This window comes from Macrobrachium rosenbergii, chromosome 8, assembly GCF_040412425.1.
Source record: "Macrobrachium rosenbergii isolate ZJJX-2024 chromosome 8, ASM4041242v1, whole genome shotgun sequence".
NCBI classification, from domain to species: Eukaryota; Metazoa; Arthropoda; class Malacostraca; order Decapoda; family Palaemonidae; genus Macrobrachium; species Macrobrachium rosenbergii.
The window spans coordinates 11,941,472-11,959,645 of record NC_089748.1 but is presented as its reverse complement, the minus strand read 5'-3'; the positions used below and the strand labels follow the sequence as shown (position 1 = coordinate 11,959,645).

Here is an 18,174-nt window from a genome sequence, read left to right as displayed (position 1 = left end):
TATATTGTGCATTTTATCATGGACTTGAAAAGTTTTAAATTACTATGAACCCAGTTTTACCCGTGTATTGGTTGATAATATCAAGGTTGCAGGTATATTCTGCAATTTTCTCAGTCCTGTTTACCTTCAGTGACGCCCTGTTTTCTCAAGCATTCGCAAGGATCGAAGGAAATATTTGTATGTTGTATAGCTGATAATTAATGCATACTATGCAAAAAATATGCGTCGTTATGGCAGCCTCTTCTGGACTATCAGAGTAATCAGTGAAAACAGATCGTTGTGGCGTTAATTGCGGAAGATTGGGTCTGAAAAAGTGTGATCGAAGTGCCAGATGAAAGATTATCTTTGATAGTAGAAGAAATTTACCCGCGTTAACAAAATCCTCAAGAATCTTGCTGCTCCCCACTCTCAAGTGACGTCAGTTCATTACTTATGTGACATTATATTGTTTCTCATATGACGCCATGCTCCATCTGGCCACTCAACCCTTTTATTTATTTTATTATTTTTACCTTTGGGAAAAGTCTTGTAGCCGTACATTCGCAGGCCAGAGGAGCGGTCATACACAGGGTAACCCCGTAGGAGGGTATTGCCGTTAGTGCACCTCACGCAGTGCACTGTAGACATTACTTAAGATTCTTTGCAGCGTCCCTTCGACTCCTAGCTGCAGCCCCTTTCTTTCCTTTTACTGTACCACCTCCAGTCATATTCTCTTTCTTCCATCTTGCTTGCTACCCTCTCTTAACAGTTGTTTCATAGTGCAACTGCAAATTTTCCTCCTGCTACATCTTTCAACTTTTTACTCTCAATTCTACTTTCAGTGGTGAATAACCTCATAGGTCCCAGCGCTTGGTCTTTGTCCTAAATTCTATAGTCTATTCCATACACAGGGTCAAGACATGCGCACTGAATTTTGTCAGTTTTCAGAGATATCAAGTTTAGACCTGGTGGAACAATTGAAAATACTTGATAAGTATAAATTTATTATTGAATTATGCCAAAGTACAGGTTAAGAGTAACCCTTATCAGTGAGCAATATTTCGAATAGTTCGAAATGTTGATAGGCTACCTCTCATCCTTTAAGCTCGAAGCGTGATCTGGCTTAGATACATTGCTGATGTTTTCACGTTGTGAGATAGTAACTAGAAGATTTCTGCTTGTAAATTTTTTAGTAGACTCACTGCTATCTTCAGCTGTTAAATTTGAAACTTGAGATGGAAACTGATGACATTTCCATTATAATGGAAACCAACATTTACTTCATGCTTTCATGTCATCACGATTTCTCAGTGAGGATCAGGGTTGGTCAACATTTGACTCGATTTCTTTAGCCTGCATTTCTGGCTGAGAAGTCAATGAAATTTATAACAATACTGTACAGGTTTCACAAATATATAACACAATAAAAATTTTTCACTATCTTGAAATCATCCAGAGTTGTGAACTTATGAAGATTTAAAGAACCAAGTTGATCCCAGATTTTATAAAATATAATGTTATGATTGTTATGACATTGTTAGAATGGTCGATTTAGATTAATTGAATGATAAAAAGAGCACTAATATACTGATCAGAAGGGCTTAGGAATTATTATGGTAAAGAGGGATTATGGTCATAGCATCAATAGGGCGAAGCCACACTATTTTCAGAACTAAATGTCCGCACAGAAGGCAAAATTTGGAATTTGCATCATCAGTCATACCATGAATATGAGTTAGCCAGGGGGGAGCTAGGGATCTGATTACACTGAGTTAGTATACGATCTATTTTCAACCAAGGCTTTATAAGACATAGCTAAATCACATGTCTTGCCTCCTTTCATCACAGGATCAGCAAGTTAATTACTATTTAAGAGGTGTCAAAGAAACGAGCAGTAAAAGGTTACTGTTACTTTACTGTGGACACAAGCGGTTTATATAGCGGCGGACTGACAATGGGAACAAGGGTGACTTGAGGTCAATAACATTTGACAATAAAATGCAGTAAACAAACACACTTTGAGTTACACAAATGAGCAATAGCAGAGTTAAATACATTCTGATACCTGAAAGAAGGAACACATAACATACAATTTGGTAGCAGGTAAGTTTTTACGTAAAACAGTTTAATTGATTGGGTATGTCTGAATTTTGCGTGACCTGTTACCCAGGAGTGGCGTTCCTAGGAGAAGCGAAGAAAACGGTCGTCACCACAGAAAACCCGCTCAGCGGGGACTTTACAAATAACACCCCCAAGACTTGGGTAACCTCTGATTAATTGGCATATCTGCTGGGGCATTGCAGAGTGCCACGGCTGCGTAAAATGAGCTGGGTTTTGCTTTGTGCGTGAGAGCGGCTGGCTGTGGGTGTGGGCGGACATTTACTGGGGCGGCCGCGCGCCCGTTTTCTGCGATGGCCTGGCTGCGGAGGCGACTTCTCAGGCGCAGGGTGCGGTGCGGTGACGTCTGTATCCTCCTCCGGGAGGGCAGGCTTTATGTGGTCGACCGACACCCAATCATCCTTTCTGTGGAGGGCGAGCCAGAAAGCCTTGACATTCCTCTCCAGCATGCGGAAAGGCCCCCTGTAGTGCCTAGTCAGTGGTGGGCGGACGACGTCATCCCTGACGAAGACGTGAGTGGTGGAGGACAAGCCGGGCGGCGTGAAGGCAACTGACCTGTCGGTATATGTCCGCTTACAGGGGGTAAACTTGCCAACTGCCTCGCGAAGCCTCTGGACTGATGGATTGTGGCGGTCCTCTATGACTAGTTCGCCCGGGACTACGAGGGGCTCTCTCTAGATTTTCTCAGCTGCAGACGGGTCGCCGTTGGCTCTGGGGGCGGTTCTTAACCCGAGGAGGACCCATGGCAGCTGGTATTTCCAATCCTTAGCGGTGCAGTGGGCCATAAGGGATGCCTTCATGGACCTGTGGAAGTACTCGACCAAGCCGTTGGCTGTGGGGTTGTAGGCGGTGGTGGTGTGGTGAGATGTCCCCAGCAGGCGTGCCAGGGCGGACCACAATTCGGACAGGAAGACGGCCCCTGTCGGTGGTTATGTGGTCTGGGCCGCCGAAGCGGCTGATCCAGCTGGAGAGGAGGGCCTCGGTGCACACGCTGGTGGTGGCTTCCTGCATGGGCGTAGCCTCGAGCCATCTGGTTGAGCGGTCGACAATCGTCAGGAGATATATGGCCCGCCTGACGGGGGTAGAGGGCCGACGACGTCGATGTGCATATGGCCGAACCGCCGGGTCGGCTGGGGAAACTCGCCTACCCCAGACTCGGTGTGACGACCAACTTTGCTGGTTTGGCACCGAAGGCACTGCCTCGCCCAGGTCCTCACGTCCTTCCGCATTCTGTGCCAGACGAACTTCTCTTGTCAGCAGCTTGGCCGTCGTCCTGCTGGAGGGGTGGGACAGCCCATGGATGACGTCGAATACCTGGCGGCGACGGGAGGCAGGCACCAGGGGGCAAGGCTGGCCGGTGCTGACGTCGCAGAGGAGGTTTGCACCCCCGGGGGTGAGGGGGACGTCCCGCCACTTCAGGGACGTGATGGCGGTGCGGTAGGCTGGAGTCTCCGGGTCGGCAGTCTGCTCTCGGGCAAGGTCCTCGTAGTTGATTCTGGAGAGGGAGTCTGCTACGGGGTTTTTCCTGCCGGGGAGATAATTGACTGAGCAGGTGAACTCTGCATGTGTATTGATGTAAGTCACTCCGGGGTCACTACTTTAAAAGGTGTCAAAGAAATGAGCAGGATAAGGTTACTGCTACTTTACTGTGGACACAGGTGGTTTATACAGTGGCAGACTGACGTCATGCCGAGGAATACAATGGGAACAAGGGTGGCCTGAGGTCAATAACATTTGACAATAAAATACAATAAACAAACACACTTTTAGTCACACAAATGAGCAGTAGCAGAGTTGAATACATTCTGATACCTGAAAGAAGGAACACATAACATACAATTTGGTAGCAGGTATGTTTTTACATAAAACAATTTAATTGATTGGGTATGTCTGAATTTTGCGTGACCCGTTACCCAGGAGTGGTGATCCTAGGAGAAGCGAAGAAAATGGGTCGTCACCACGAAAAACCCACTCAGCGGGGACTTTACAACTATGTATAATCCTGTCGAAGTTGTTAGTATCCACCCAAATATCCTCCACATTCACCAGTGACCTATCTGAAGGGTGTCAGTAGGAATATATGGTTTCCTTGTACTGATTTTATTTTTGGTACTCTTACAACAGTAGAATTATGTTAACCACACCCATAGACAAATATATATATATAAATATATATATATATATATATATATATATATAGTTAGTTATATATATATATATATATATATATATATATATATATATATATATATATATATATATATAATATATATATATTATCATATTATTTTGTCTTATAGTGAGAAATTGAAACAAAGTTATTATTGATGCTGCCACGAAACCAAGAAAGCCCAGCTTATGAGCAAAAGGAAAAGTTATTTGAAAACTTACCTTAGATTTTCCTGGATTTACAATTGAATGAGGAAGGTCGCCATTTGGGAATTAGAATTCTTTTACAAATTTACAATGGGCTTATTTACAGAGACTTCTGCAAGTAAACAATGAGACAACAGAACAACATAATTAAGGCAGATTCAGTTATAGGACACATGGAACAATAATGCAATGATTTGGCAAATGCTGTTGATTAATAATGGGGCTAATGTGCAGTACAATCAATCCAATGATAATAATAACATTCAGTCTTGCCCTGATTACACGAAATAGTCTCAGATAATGCAAATGATGGAACTCCAGGATGGGAGAATATTTCATATGAACATTTTAGAGCCACAACGGAATTTGGTAATGACTGCGACCAGGAATTTTCAGGATTTTTGGGTGGCAGACAGAATATGGAAGCACGGAGTGCGATCGGTCCGCTTGTCTCTCCTGAAAGAGATGTTCTAGGTTAGGAACGATGGTACACACTGAAGGAAATGGAATCCCCCTTATAAATGGGGATACTCTACGCTTAAATGTTAGCCCTACATAATCCAGCAGATAATTATAATGAAATCACGTAGGCACAATCTGAGAATTGGAGCAGCATAGGCTTTAACAATGAACATGTGATCGCACTCACACAAAGAGAAAATTAACACTGATATTGCTTAACCTAAATAGCCCTTAAATTGCACTGGGGGAGGGATAATTGATGGTTATCACGGGATCTTTACTTGAATTCAAGGCACGTAAATGGCGAGATATGTGCAGGCAGGACTCGAACAAAGGAGGATTGCTTTGTGGAGGAAGGAGTTAAAGTTTAAAGAAATGGAATTTTAAGGAGTTTTGGTAAAGGGGAAAGGGCTGGTTATTGACTACTTGCAACATACAAACCTTTATGACTATTGTTGGCAACAACTGCCCCAACAACCTGTGGGAAAAATGCAGCACGTGCGCTACAGATGAGTTCACAGAGTCTCTGCTTGCTTCCAAAACATGGTGTCTTGGGCGTCGAGCTTTTGGGCCACCCGTACCTGCAAGTATGTCAAAAGAACCAGCAAAGAGGGCAGAGGAAAAGCACACTTATCATAAACGTTGGCTCAGAAACGAAGATATAGTTCTTACCATGAATAACACTCCCATCCAATTTTATCCAGAAGTCAAACTCTTAGGCCTATATTTTGACAATCATTTGAACTGGAAGGCCCATGTAAGACATACCAAAGCAAAGGCCTTAAAATCTTTAAATGTATTAAAAAGATTAGCTCACACTTCATGGGGTGCTGACAGAGATATTTTATTGAAACTTTATAAAGCTACAGTTCTACCAATATTAGAATATGGCAGTCAATTTATAGTTCTGCTAGTGAGACTATTCTCAAAATGCTAGATCAGTACATCACCTTGGGATTCGGTTAGCCACGACATTCAAATCATCACCAGTCAATCCTTGATTGTAGAAAGTGGAGAAATGCCACTATCTTATAAGTTCAAAATAACAACGATGTGCAGAGGTTTAAAAATTATAAATAGTCCAGCAAAAACCAAAGATTTATTTAAAAAACCAGATTGTTTCTGGAATACAAAAATTACCCCATCCTTCCCTATTAGAGCTAATAGATTATTTATTAACAATGATCTTTATAATATTAGATTTTACAATTTTAACAAAATAATGCCTCCATGGATGATAAGTGCTCCCCAGATATGTAACAAACTATGTACAATACCAATTAATAAATTGAATAACCCACTTTCTATGAAACTGTATGCTCTGGAACATATCAAGGTACACAGTAATAATCATTTATATACTGATGGTTCCAAAGATGATATGGGAGTTGGACTCGCTGTTTACGGAAACAATATAAAAAGCCAAGCCTCTTTACATAACAAAGCATCAGTGTTCACTGCTGAATTACTAGCAATAAAAACAGCATTAACAACTATATATGAAAACCAGTTTAATGAAGTAACCATCTTTAGCGATTCACTAAGTTCAATAAATGCAATAAACTCTTATACTCCAAAAAATCAAATTATAAATGAAATTAGACATACATTACATGAAATGAAAATGCAAAAGATATCTGTTACTCTATGTTGGATACCATCTCACATAGGATTAGAAGGCAATGAAAAAGCTGACACCTATGCAAAAGAGGCTAGAACACTGCCAATATCAGCAAATTATTACCATTAGAAGATTATACTAGATACAGTAAATCGGTGATTAAGAAGAAATGGCAAAATAACTGGAGGAAAGCAGTCTTAACAATAAATTAAGAGAAATAAAAGAAACTGTAGACCCGTGGCCATCATCCTATCAGAATTGCCGCAGGTTTTCAGTAATGTTGACACAGCTAAGAATTGGTCACACTAAACTGACACATGGTTACCTGATGAGTAACCCCATGCCCCTATACCTATGTGCGAAATATGTAATATACAAATAACAGTAAAGCATATTTTAAAGGTATGTCCAAAATATAGAATCAAAGAGACATTTTATTTAGAAGATATTCCTTTAAAGATATACTGTCAGAAAATGACAAATTTTCACTTTTTAATATTTTAAAATTCCTTAAATTTAATCATTTATACGATAAAATATAAGATTCTTAGAATAATTTATAATATATTCCTAATTAACTTAATTAGTTCTTAGATAAACATATGTCGCTAGGTTTAATTAAATTATTAGGGTTTAAATAGCTTGTCTAATCCTTCGGGCCAGCCCTAGGAGAGTTAATATTAACTCAGTGGTCTGGTTAAACTAATTTAAAAAAAAAAAAAAATTAGGTGCCTACAGATTAGAATCCTACCTGGTCCCTAGCGCTAAATGGCCTTTTTGACCTCCCCCATACCTACATGCCTCCCTATCGCGTGATGGGGGTGGAAAAGGGGTTTTATTGTTCTCTGAATCATACGATGTTGGGGGGTAAGGAGGCCTATCTCCTCTCAGGTGCTAACGGCTACTGTCTGGTTCAAATAGGCTCGGTTCTGTCCGACACCCGCCAATTTCCCCGACCCGATAGGCAAATGAATAACAGATTATTTCAAAATTAAATAAAGAAATGAAATTTACAGGAGGGAGGGATGTTTATCCTTGACAATATATATATATATATATATATATATATATATATATATATATATATATATATATATATATATATATATATATATATATATATATATATATATACTATATATAATATATATATATATATATATATATATATATATATATATAATTGGGTCATTCAGCTGATGAGTTTAATTATTACTTTTGTGATTTATATTGCCTTGCTTAACCTAAGACCCACGTAATCCTACCACTTAAGGCTGAAAATTATCTTTAAAAAAGACATAATTTAACATAAGTGGATTAGGTTGCCAGTTGAGATTAGATTACTGAATATAGTGATTTATTCTGAACACATGAACTAAATCAACAACATTACTCAAACTAGTTTCAACATTGTAAAATATTAATTGATTTTATATGGGAGCTAACAACAGCTCCTACTTCGTACTACTGCGGACACGATATTTCAACATAAAGGGGTGAATAACTCAAAGGGCTTGGGGCCTCTTGGGACGTGTCTATAAGACAATTGCAAGTGGGTAAATTGAGGATCTTGGTATCAAGGATGCTAATTCTTCTCCAAGCAAGAAGGTGGCCAGGTCCAAGGTATGCACAATTCTGGAAGAGAGGTATCCAGATAACATTTCAGTATCAAAAAACTCTCACTTGTCATTAATTGACTGCAAGGAATGAACCTTAGATCAAGAATATTACTGTAACACCATGGAGGATAATTTATGCAGTTCCACCAGGCAACAATAATTATACTTAATATATTTGACTTCATGAATGGGATATGGCTTTGCTAGGATTTGCTTAGTCGGTGACTGTTTAAGAAAGGAAAACTTGAAACATGAAAATGAGAGTTAAGTTGAAGGGAAAGAGAACTGGGAGTAATTGTCACCTTCAGACTTACCTCTGGAATAGGTAATGCAGTTATCAGTTGCATAGTCCTTGGTCCGTTGGGGTGGCAGTTCCTCCCCCAAATTCGAGACTGAGACAAAGGTTAAGTGGGCTCCCTGAAACACATCCAGTTTCGTCGGGTGTTACTATGTGTCTGATCTTTGAAGCTTGAGGGAGCTTGGGTCGCCACTGGTCTCGGCTCCTCCCACAAGCCAACTTGGTGTGGGTGCAGGTATCGTCTGTAGGATGACAAAAAACTTGCCAGTACAAAGGTCATAAAAAAGTGAGCTTAAGGTAGAATCTAGCTAAGGTTGGTCCTAGCAAAACCTATCCTTTCTGAGTCTAAACTAAAATTCCTACCCCTTTTGGTGGTATTTGGTCAAAACAACAACCGCTCGCTTGCTTCTGCCTACATGGTATGCCTTCTTACTTTAACAAAGAGAGAGCTTTTTATATTTTGATTAAAGCAAGGAAGGGAGGTTGAACTGCTCATAAAATATTTATAATAGCTCCCCTCCTTAAAAAGGCCTTCACTCCCTTTCGGGCGTGAAGGTCTGTACTAGGTAAGCTGTTTACCTCGATTAATTTGCTCTCTTCCCCTGAGCAGACTTTGCCCTCACAGTGCAACTAGCTAAGGATCTACTTGACTGTAGAATGGGGTATGAGCTTTAATCACTCACTTTCTACAGACTCCTAACACTACTTGAAGGTGCATACGGATATTTACATGCTACCTCTGATGATCATAATATTCAGTCCTAGCCAAATGGTACATTCAATTGTTTTTTTCATGACATACCCTATTAGAACACTGCCGTAGCGACAACATAAAGGACAGTGAACTAGCCAAGTTACAATATTCTTATAAGTATAGTGTTGTACACTAGACTTTGCAATCACAGTGAACAAAGATATAATCTGAGTTCATTAAATGAATTTTTCTTTATATGGAAAATGCTTGCCTCAACTGAGGTATTATGCCATACATGTCATGAGCTCAGTGGCTCTATTCACAATAGTTAAGATTACTGGCTTCACAAATTATATTTACTTGGTTACTGCTGCTCATTGCAAGATTTCAATGACGCGGTTACTATTACTATTTACTGAATCTGGTCTAGGCTTTTATTAAGACAGATATCACATTGGCTACCTCCTCTAGGCAGGATCACTCTGAGATGGAAAGGGCACTGTGCCAAAGGGCACGAGTGCCAGGATGAGCTCGTGGCTCTTGCAACTACTACTTACAGGTGGTGGGCACGCTTAGTGCCTGGAGAGCATGTCAGTAATTTTATTATATGTGCCCTTTATGTGCTGGATAGTCCAGTTATAATCCTGGAGATCCAAGCACCATCTTATCAGTCGCTTATTCTGGTTTCTGAAGTTTGTTAGGTAAGTCAAGGGATTGTGGTCTGTAGGATGATCAGCAGGAATTGGTGGTCCACACGATAGGCCTCAAAGTGCTTAATTGCCAAAACCTGCCCTAGTAGCTCCTTTTCGATTGTACTATACCTCATCTGTGCTGAGTTTAGCTTCTTGGAGTAGTAGGCAATGGGATGGCTCATCTGATCCTTTTCTTGGAACAGGACAGCCCCTGCTCTGACATCACTGGCATCAACGGCGAGGTAGAAAGGTCGATTATAGTCCGGCATCTTGAGCACCGGTTTGCTGATGAGCACTTCCTTTGAGGCGGTCATAGACTTTCTTGCACTCTGGAGTGCAACAGAATTCCTGGCTGCCCCTGAACAGCTGCGTGATGGGAGCTGCTGCCTCCGAGAGGTTTGGGATAAACCATCTAAAGTATTGGACCATTCTTAAGAACTGCTGGGCATCCCTTTTTGTGGTAGGGTATGGCATTTCCCTAATGGCCTGGATGTTTGCATCCTTTGGTCTGAGTTTGCTGTTCCCTATGATGTGGCCTAAGAAGGTGATTTCCGCCACGCCGAAACAGCACCTCTTCAGATTTACTATGAGGTTTGCCTTTCTTAGTGCTTTTAAGACTTGTTCCAGTACTTGCTGGTGTTCTTCCCATGCTTGAGCAAGGTTGATGATGTCATTGAGGTACACTACGCAATTTGGAATGCTGGCCAGAGCCTCATTCAAGAGCAGCTTGGAGCAACTTGGCACATTCTTGAGTCTCATTGGCATGACCCTGCACTGGTAGTGACCTGAAGGTGTTGTGAAGGTTAGGAGGGGCCTCAACTCCTGGCTAAGTGGCACCTGCCAATAGCCCTTCTCCAAGTCGATCTTGCTGAGGAAAGGGGATTGGCTGATGCTGTCTAGGCATACCTCTATGCATGGCAGGGGTTAAGGTTCGGGCTTGGTCACCGTGTTCAGTTTCCTGAAATCGATGTATAGCCTATCCCCACCCCCCTCTTTTGGGACCAGCGCTGCTGGCGAGGACCAGCAACTCCAGCTCTTCTCTATCAATCCCAGGTCCAGTTGGAGTTGAACCTGAGCTTTTATCCACTTAGCCCGCTGTGGGTTTACCTTGTAGTAGGTTTGTGCAATGGGCCTGGCGGATTCTTCCAGGTGTATGATGTGCTTGGCCATGGATGTGCAAACCAGCTCATCCTGTACAACCTTGGGATACCTCAAGAGAAGAGCCTGAACATCTTGGTGCTGGTATTGTCTAGCCCAGGGGTGATGATGGTGAGGTTTGCCAGAACTTTTGAGTTTGTCTCAGGCAGATTGGCCCTCTTCACCAGCCCTACGCTTATTGCCGATGCCAGGAGCTCTTGGGGAGTCTCCTCGGGGTCGGCTCACTCCTTGAAGGGCTTCAATAGGTTTATATGGAGCCACTTGGCCGTCCTCCTTCCACAGTCCACCAGGCAATTCAGCTGGTCTCACTTGGCTAGTACCTTGTGAGGTCCCATGAACTGGGTCTCAAGGGGACGGGTGGCGCCCAGTCACGGCACTAGTACCTTGTCTCATATCTCAAAACTGCGAGACCTGGCCTCGTTGTCCACTTGGATCTTTACCCGCTCTTGGGAGGCGGCCTTGTGGGCTTGAGCATTGGCCCAGGCTGCCCTGAGGTTCCTCTGCATGCGGGGAAGATTCTCCGCCCGTGCTGTTTTTTCCGGCTCTGCCCAGGCCTCATACAAGATGTCCAGGCAACCCCTGGTAGAATGAGCAAACAAGAGCTCAAACGGACTGTGCCCTAGGGTCTCTGACGGTGCTTGGCAGATGGCAAACAGGGCGTAGTGTACATTATCTTCCCAGCTTGACCCGTTTTCTTCTGCTAAGATGGAGAGAGTAGAATCAAGCATCTGATGGAATTGCTCGATTGCACCCTGGCTCTCAGGATGATATGGTGTCAAGTGGAGGTGTGTCACCCCATGGGTAACCATGGCATCTCCAAATTCCCTCAACATGAAGTGCCAACCTTCATTGCTTTGGACGGTGGCCAGGAACCCGAGCTGGCCGAGGAACCAGTCAAAGCCCGGATAGCATTCTTTGAGCTGGTACTGCATACTAGGATTGCCTTTGGATACCTGGTGAACCTGTCAATAATGGACAGGACTTGGGCATTCCCAGTTTTTGTTTTCTTTCGCCCCTTCGTGGTGTAGAAGTCTATCACGTCATCTTGGAATGGGACACCAACAGAGGGTATATTCTGGAGGGCCTTAGGGACCACTTCATTGGGTTTTCCCACAATTTGGCAGGAGGGGCAGGAGGCGACGTAGTTCTTCACAGATGTATGCCAGCCTGGTCAATAAAACCTTCCCTCCAACAATTTAGCGGTGCGGTTGACTCTGAAATGGCCTGTCAACCAGTCATATGCCAGTTGTGGCACTTGGGCATGCATTTTCCAGGGCACTACTACCACTCAGTGGGTGACGTTCGCAGGTTCTTCACTTCCCCCCGGGAGAGGATGTGGAATCTTCCTCTTGTAGGGGTTCCTCCTGCAACCAAGGGATGCTCCCCAGCTCTATGTCTGGTGTGGCGGGCTCCTCCTCTGAGCATGGAGGCTGAGAGGGTGGTTTGTCGGCAGCAGGGGCTGTCATGCAGCATAATGGCACTTCTTAGGGGAGATGCCACATCAGATCTCTCCTGATTAGGAAGTTGCAGCCCTCCTTTATGGAGCTGACCACCCCAGTTGATGCTCTCCTGGGCGCCTGGGTGTGTTCGCCTAGAGCTACATGGTGGGGATGTCTGCCGGTTTCCCCTCAACCCAACCTGTAGTCTAGTGCTCATCTTCCCTTATTTTAGCTCTGGCCGGTACCTGAGGATGGGCAATGAGGGCGATGTCTGCTCCCGTATCCAGCAGGGAGAGCATCTCCTTCGTAGGATGGGACCCGTCACCAGCAGACACAGAGATTCCCTTGAAGTTGCCCGACTCCCCTGGAGGTTGGGCTCGGGCAATAAGGCCCACAGTTTTCACATGGTACTTTGGGCACTTAGGGAATTGGGCATTCTAGTGGCTAAGGTGGCCACAGTCTTTACAGGGGCCCTTTTGAGTTGCTGGACTTACTGCCACGGCAAGTGGTTTAGAGGATTGTTGGGAGGTAGATGGAGGGGAGGTCTTGAGGCTCTTAGGAGGCAGCTTGCTAGTGCCCAGCTTGTAGTGGCACTCAAATTCAGTGTGCCCCACCTTCTTACAGTGGGTGCCTGTAGGCTTACTAGGTAGTCCATTCTTTGGTTGAGCCGAGCCTGAGAGGTACCCGGGTGGCACTATGCCCCATTGAGATGTGCCGTGGGACTGGTTGTAGGTTTCCCATGAATCGGATATATGGCAGGATTCCATAAGTGTTGTTGGCTGCTTGTCATTTAGATACACAGCAAGGAGCACAGGGACACATTGGAAAAGATCCTCCAGCATGGTCCAGTTGAATAGGTCCTCGAGTCAAACCAGCAGGTACCGGACTGGGTCTTGTCACAGGCCCATTTAGTCCAGGACCAGCCAACTTCCTTGGCAAGACCTTGGAACCGCTGTCTCCATTTCTCCAGGGTTATTTCGTAGGCTTTTGTTATGACCCTCCGAACTTCTACCATGTTGCCTCTTTGACTCTTCTCCAGTGAGTGGAGGGCTGCCTTAGCTTTTCCTTCCATGTGCTTTGCAAGCACCAAGGCCCTCTCTGTCTTGGTGGTGTTGTAGTTGTCGAAAATAGTCTCTGTTTCCTCCAACCATGCTTCTGTCTTGTCCTCAGCCCACTTGGGGACTAGGGAATTAATACTTGAGATTGGAGCAGTTGGTGCATTAGGTGTGGGGTTGGAGGCTTGTTGGATAGCCATAGCTTCAGCACTTTCCTTTCTTGCCTTCTCCAGCTTGGGCTCCTTTTCTTTGAGGGCTAACTCATGCTGTGTTCTCTTCTCTTCTCTTGCGTCTTCCAGCTGCCTCTGTTCTTCAGCATACCTCCTCTGTTCTGCTTCATACTTTCTATATTCAGCTTTATACTTCCTCTGTTCCTCTTTTTCTTTCAGTTCTTCCGCTCTTTCTTCCCTCTCTTGCTTGGCCAAGTCATCCAGCTGTTCCTTGACCCACTTGGTGAGTTCTTGTCCTGTGAGACCTGCCTCCTTCTCCAGATCCATGAAGGTTCTGTTATGTTAAGTCGCCATGGTTCTGGTACGTAAGGGCGTCTACTTGGGATGATTGGACATACTTTGGAATTGAGGAAGTGTCCTTCAGATTTGGATGACACTTCAGTGGTGTGGTACCTTTTTTAATAAGATGGCACTGTGGCTGAGTGTGCCGTGCAAAGGTCACACTTACGGCATTCTGTATCTCTAGGTACAGGTGTAACTTAGTCACAGGACTTTTTGTCTTTGGGTGGCACTGTGGTGCCAGTGTGTTCTTAGGAATCAACACTTGTCTAGGAGTACTAAGGGGAAAATGCACTCTGCCCAAGTAGAGTGCAACTAATAAGTAGGAGAAATAGGAAAGGTAAGAAGAAACAGATAGGTAAGCGCTTCAGTTTGTGACAGTGCCTCAGATTAGTGGCACTGTGGAAAAGAAAATTCAATTTTGTTGTTTTGGCCCTCGTGGGTGACTTAGTTCCTAGTACCAGCTGTGCTAATTCCTTTTGTCTGTGGGACAGGGGTGTTTCTTTTTTGTTTGTTTTATATTTTAATTAATTATTCCTGTGTTGGCCCTTTCTTTCAATGAAGATGGTACACATACACTTCTGAGCTACCTTAAAAGCTTATAAATGGATAAAAGAAATGGGAGAGAGAAGAGTCCAGCAAGCAAAGTTTGGACTGCCTGAGTAAATAAGGAAAATTGTAATGCACAAACAGAGTTTCTTCTTTTGAAATACTGATTCCTTTGGCTATGTTAGGTAATGGGTTTTCTTGCCAATATTAGCGTGCCCTATTACCATTGCTTTAGTAATTCTTGGTAATATTCTTTAATTCTGAGGTTGGTAAGTATGGTTAAATTATGAGTTTCTTTTTTCTTATTTCTTTTGTATAAATCCCTGCAAAAGTGTATATTTGTGTAGGAACTTTTGTTACATTTCGTAAATAAATTATTCCCTGACTAAATTATTAACTTTCCTTTACCTGTTGCATCAACTCCTATACCTAGTTTTCCCATTAGTTTGCTGAGTTGAGCATATGAGGCAGACGTTATTCGTGACATCACACAGGTAAACAACAACAAAGATTTAAGGGCGGACGGGTCACGTGACCACACACAGCTGATGGCTCAAAACACAATGGCTTTACTGGGAGCAATTTGGGGTCTGCTGGCGGAGGAATACAAATCTCTTGCTATTTGTGGGCGATCTTATTCCAATACAAAAGAACAAAGCACTTGAATTCCTCTTACAGAACGAATGAAGCTTATGTGGGAGTACAAGTTTTAACTTGAAATACCACAAATGTGAGTTATTTCGCGTTACAAAGACAAAAAAGGAATTTGTTATGATTTCTCTTTTTTTCTTTCTTGATGTCGTAATTAATTCCTACTTCAGTCGCCATGCGCACTGCGGGCCCTTCACAATACAAAGGAATGGACACGTGACGTCCTTACTTGCCTGATTTACGTTAGTGTAAAAGGCAAATTATGAAATTACACTGATACAGTTCATTTGTGATATTAATGGAAAAGAAATTTGATATGATTTTGCACGAGGAAAGTTATCCTCGCCGTTACGCTCAGCCAGGGCCTTCTCTTTCTAGGGTTTCCACTTGTTGCTCTGTAAGAAATATCCTATGGGCTTGTAAATTGTTCACCCTATTTTACGAGAGAAGCGCTAGGCACATGCCCTCCCAATCCAGTCATGCAATAGCTAACTAGGTCAAAAATTGAATATCATGCATTAATCATTGGCTGGCGAGTAGCAAAATATTAAATCTTAAACTTGGTAACTTGTTAAGACCTTGACTGGTATGCGGCTGTGGCTCAGTATTCGAGCTTGGTAAACGTTTCCTTATTCTTGTAAATTGTAACTTACAACTGCTCTCATTTAATGTACACTTTCCTACCTACTCTTATAATTATAACATTGGTATTCTTAATATTACTTACCTTGGCCTGTATCCTTGTTTGGGAGAATTTAGCATTAAGTTAATGTGCTCTGACATTTATCTTTGAATTAGTTCATATTTAATCTGATTCCAAGTCCTTTATCTCTGTGAATTAATTAGAGAATGCTACTCCTAATCACAGAAATCCTGGCAAGGTTTCCATTTGGCTGATGAGTTTAATTATTAGTTTTGTGATTTATATTGCCTTGCTTAAGGTAAGACCCACATAATCCTATCAGTTAAGGCTGAAAGCTACCTAAAAAAAAAAGACAGATAATTTAACAACTAGATTAGGTCGCCGGTTGAGACTAGATTACTGAATATAGCGATTTATTCTGAACACATGAACTAAATCAACATTACTCAAACAACTAGTTTCAACATTGTAAAATATTAACTGATTTCACAGCTCCGACTTCATCCCACTTCGGACACAAGATATTTCAGCATAAAAGGGTGAATAATGCAACGGGTTGGGGCCTCTTGGGATGCATCTGTAAGGCAATTGCAAGTGCGTAAATTGAGGATCTTGGTATCAAGGATGCTAATTTTGCTCCAAACAGGAGGGTGGCCAGGTCCAAGGTGCGCACAATTCTAGAAGAGATCACAGTATCACAGTATCAAAAAACTTTCACTTGTCATAAATTGACTGCAAGGGATGAACCTTAGATCAAGAATATTACTTTAACACCATAGAGGATAATTTATGCAATTCCACTAGGCAACAATAATTGTACTTAATATATTTGACTTCATAAATGGGATATGGTTTTGATAGGATTTGCTTAGTCGGTGACTCTTCATGAAAATGAGATTTAACTTGAAGGAAAGAGAACTGGGAGTAATTGTTACCTTCAGACTTACCTCTGGAATAGATAATGCAGTGATCAATTGCATCAAAAGTCCTTGGTCTGTTTGGATGGCAGTTCTCCCAAATTCAAGACTGAGACAAAGGTTAAGTGGGCGCCCTGGAACATATCCAGTTTCGTCGGGTGTTACTTTGCGTCTGATCTTTGAAGCTTGAGGGAGCTTGGGTCGCCACTGGTCTCGACTCCTCCCACAAGCCAACTTAGTGTGGGTGCAGGTATCGTTTGTAGGATGACAAAAAACTTACCAGTACAAAGGTTATAGAAAAGTGAGCTTAAGGTAAAATCTAGCTAAGGTTGGTCCTAGCAAAACCTATCCTTTCTAATATCCCTCTAAACTAAAATTCCTACACCTTTTGACGGTTGGGATTTGATCAAAACAACAACTGCTTGCTTGCTTCTGCCTACATGGTATGCCCTCTTACTTTAACAAAGAGAGAGCCTTTATATTTTGATTAAAGCAAAGAAGGAAGGTTGAACTGCTCTAGAAATATATATATATATATATATATATATATATATATATATATATATATATATATATATATATATATATATATATAACTTTATCAGATAAGTCTACCCAGCTGTTAATGGCTACTAGTCTGTTAGGGTCAAGAAAAAGATATGGGATAGCAACTTCACCCTTTTAAAGAAGGCTGTACCGTCCGGCACCACTTACTACAAAGGGAAGGAAGTTTACCATACACACACACACACATTATATATATATATATATATATATATATATATATATATATATGTGTGTGTATGTATATATATATATATATATATATATATATATATATATATATATATATATATATATATATATATATATATATATGTACTGTATATATATGTACTATATTATATATAAATATATATCAAGGTTCAAGGTACCTCAGTGGTATCACCAGCGACTTTCTAATTCGTTGCTCCTGAGTTCAAACCCATCACAGGCCTGGTAGATTTTCAGTGACACACTTCCTCACCATACCTGTGAACTGAAGCACTAGAAATCATGGATGGCAGTTGCAGCTCTCTTCTCGTGTTTGCTAAATTCGTTGTTTCTTACCAGTCTGCTGTCCCTAAGTTTACTCAGCTGTTAATGGGTACCAGAGTCTGTTAGGGTCAAGAAAAAGGGCGTGGGATAGCAACTTCATCCTTTAAAGAAGGCTGTACCATCCGGCACCACTTACTATAAAGGGGAGGAAGTGTACAATCTGGTGGCACTTACTACAAAGGGGAGGAAGTGTATAACATATTTATATACACATGTATATGTATGTCTATACATACATACACCAGTGTAATTATGAGTGAACCTGTTATATAGAAAACTTCCACAACATTCGCCAC

At 42.1% G+C, this 18,174-nt stretch overlaps 1 protein-coding gene across 1 annotated transcript; it reads right to left on the bottom strand.

The window, feature by feature from the left end:
- Positions 1-2,252: 2,252 nt before the first annotated feature.
- LOC136841052 (uncharacterized) lies at positions 2,253-10,041 on the bottom strand. Its single transcript, XM_067108107.1, has 6 exons — positions 9,989-10,041; positions 5,377-5,516; positions 3,412-3,656; positions 3,012-3,327; positions 2,794-2,929; positions 2,253-2,652 (listed from the first exon to the last, which is right to left on the bottom strand). The coding sequence occupies exons 1-6, from the start codon at positions 10,039-10,041 to the stop codon at positions 2,253-2,255; spliced, it is 1,290 nt and encodes a 429-aa protein (XP_066964208.1).
- Positions 10,042-18,174: the final 8,133 nt, after the last annotated feature.

Bases quoted from the DNA above. Each gene is read 5' to 3' on its own strand.
- LOC136841052 (XM_067108107.1), bottom strand. From the start codon at position 10,041: ATGAGCCATCCCATTGCCTACTACTCCAAGAAGCTAAACTCAGCACAG. The intron at 5,517-9,988 runs GTATAGTACAAT...ACATACTTGCAG, and splicing joins CTAAACTCAGCACAGATGAG to GTACGGGTGGCCCAAAAGCT. The intron at 3,657-5,376 runs GTTTGTATGTTG...ATACACATGCAG, and splicing joins TGCCAACAATAGTCATAAAG to AGTTCACCTGCTCAGTCAAT.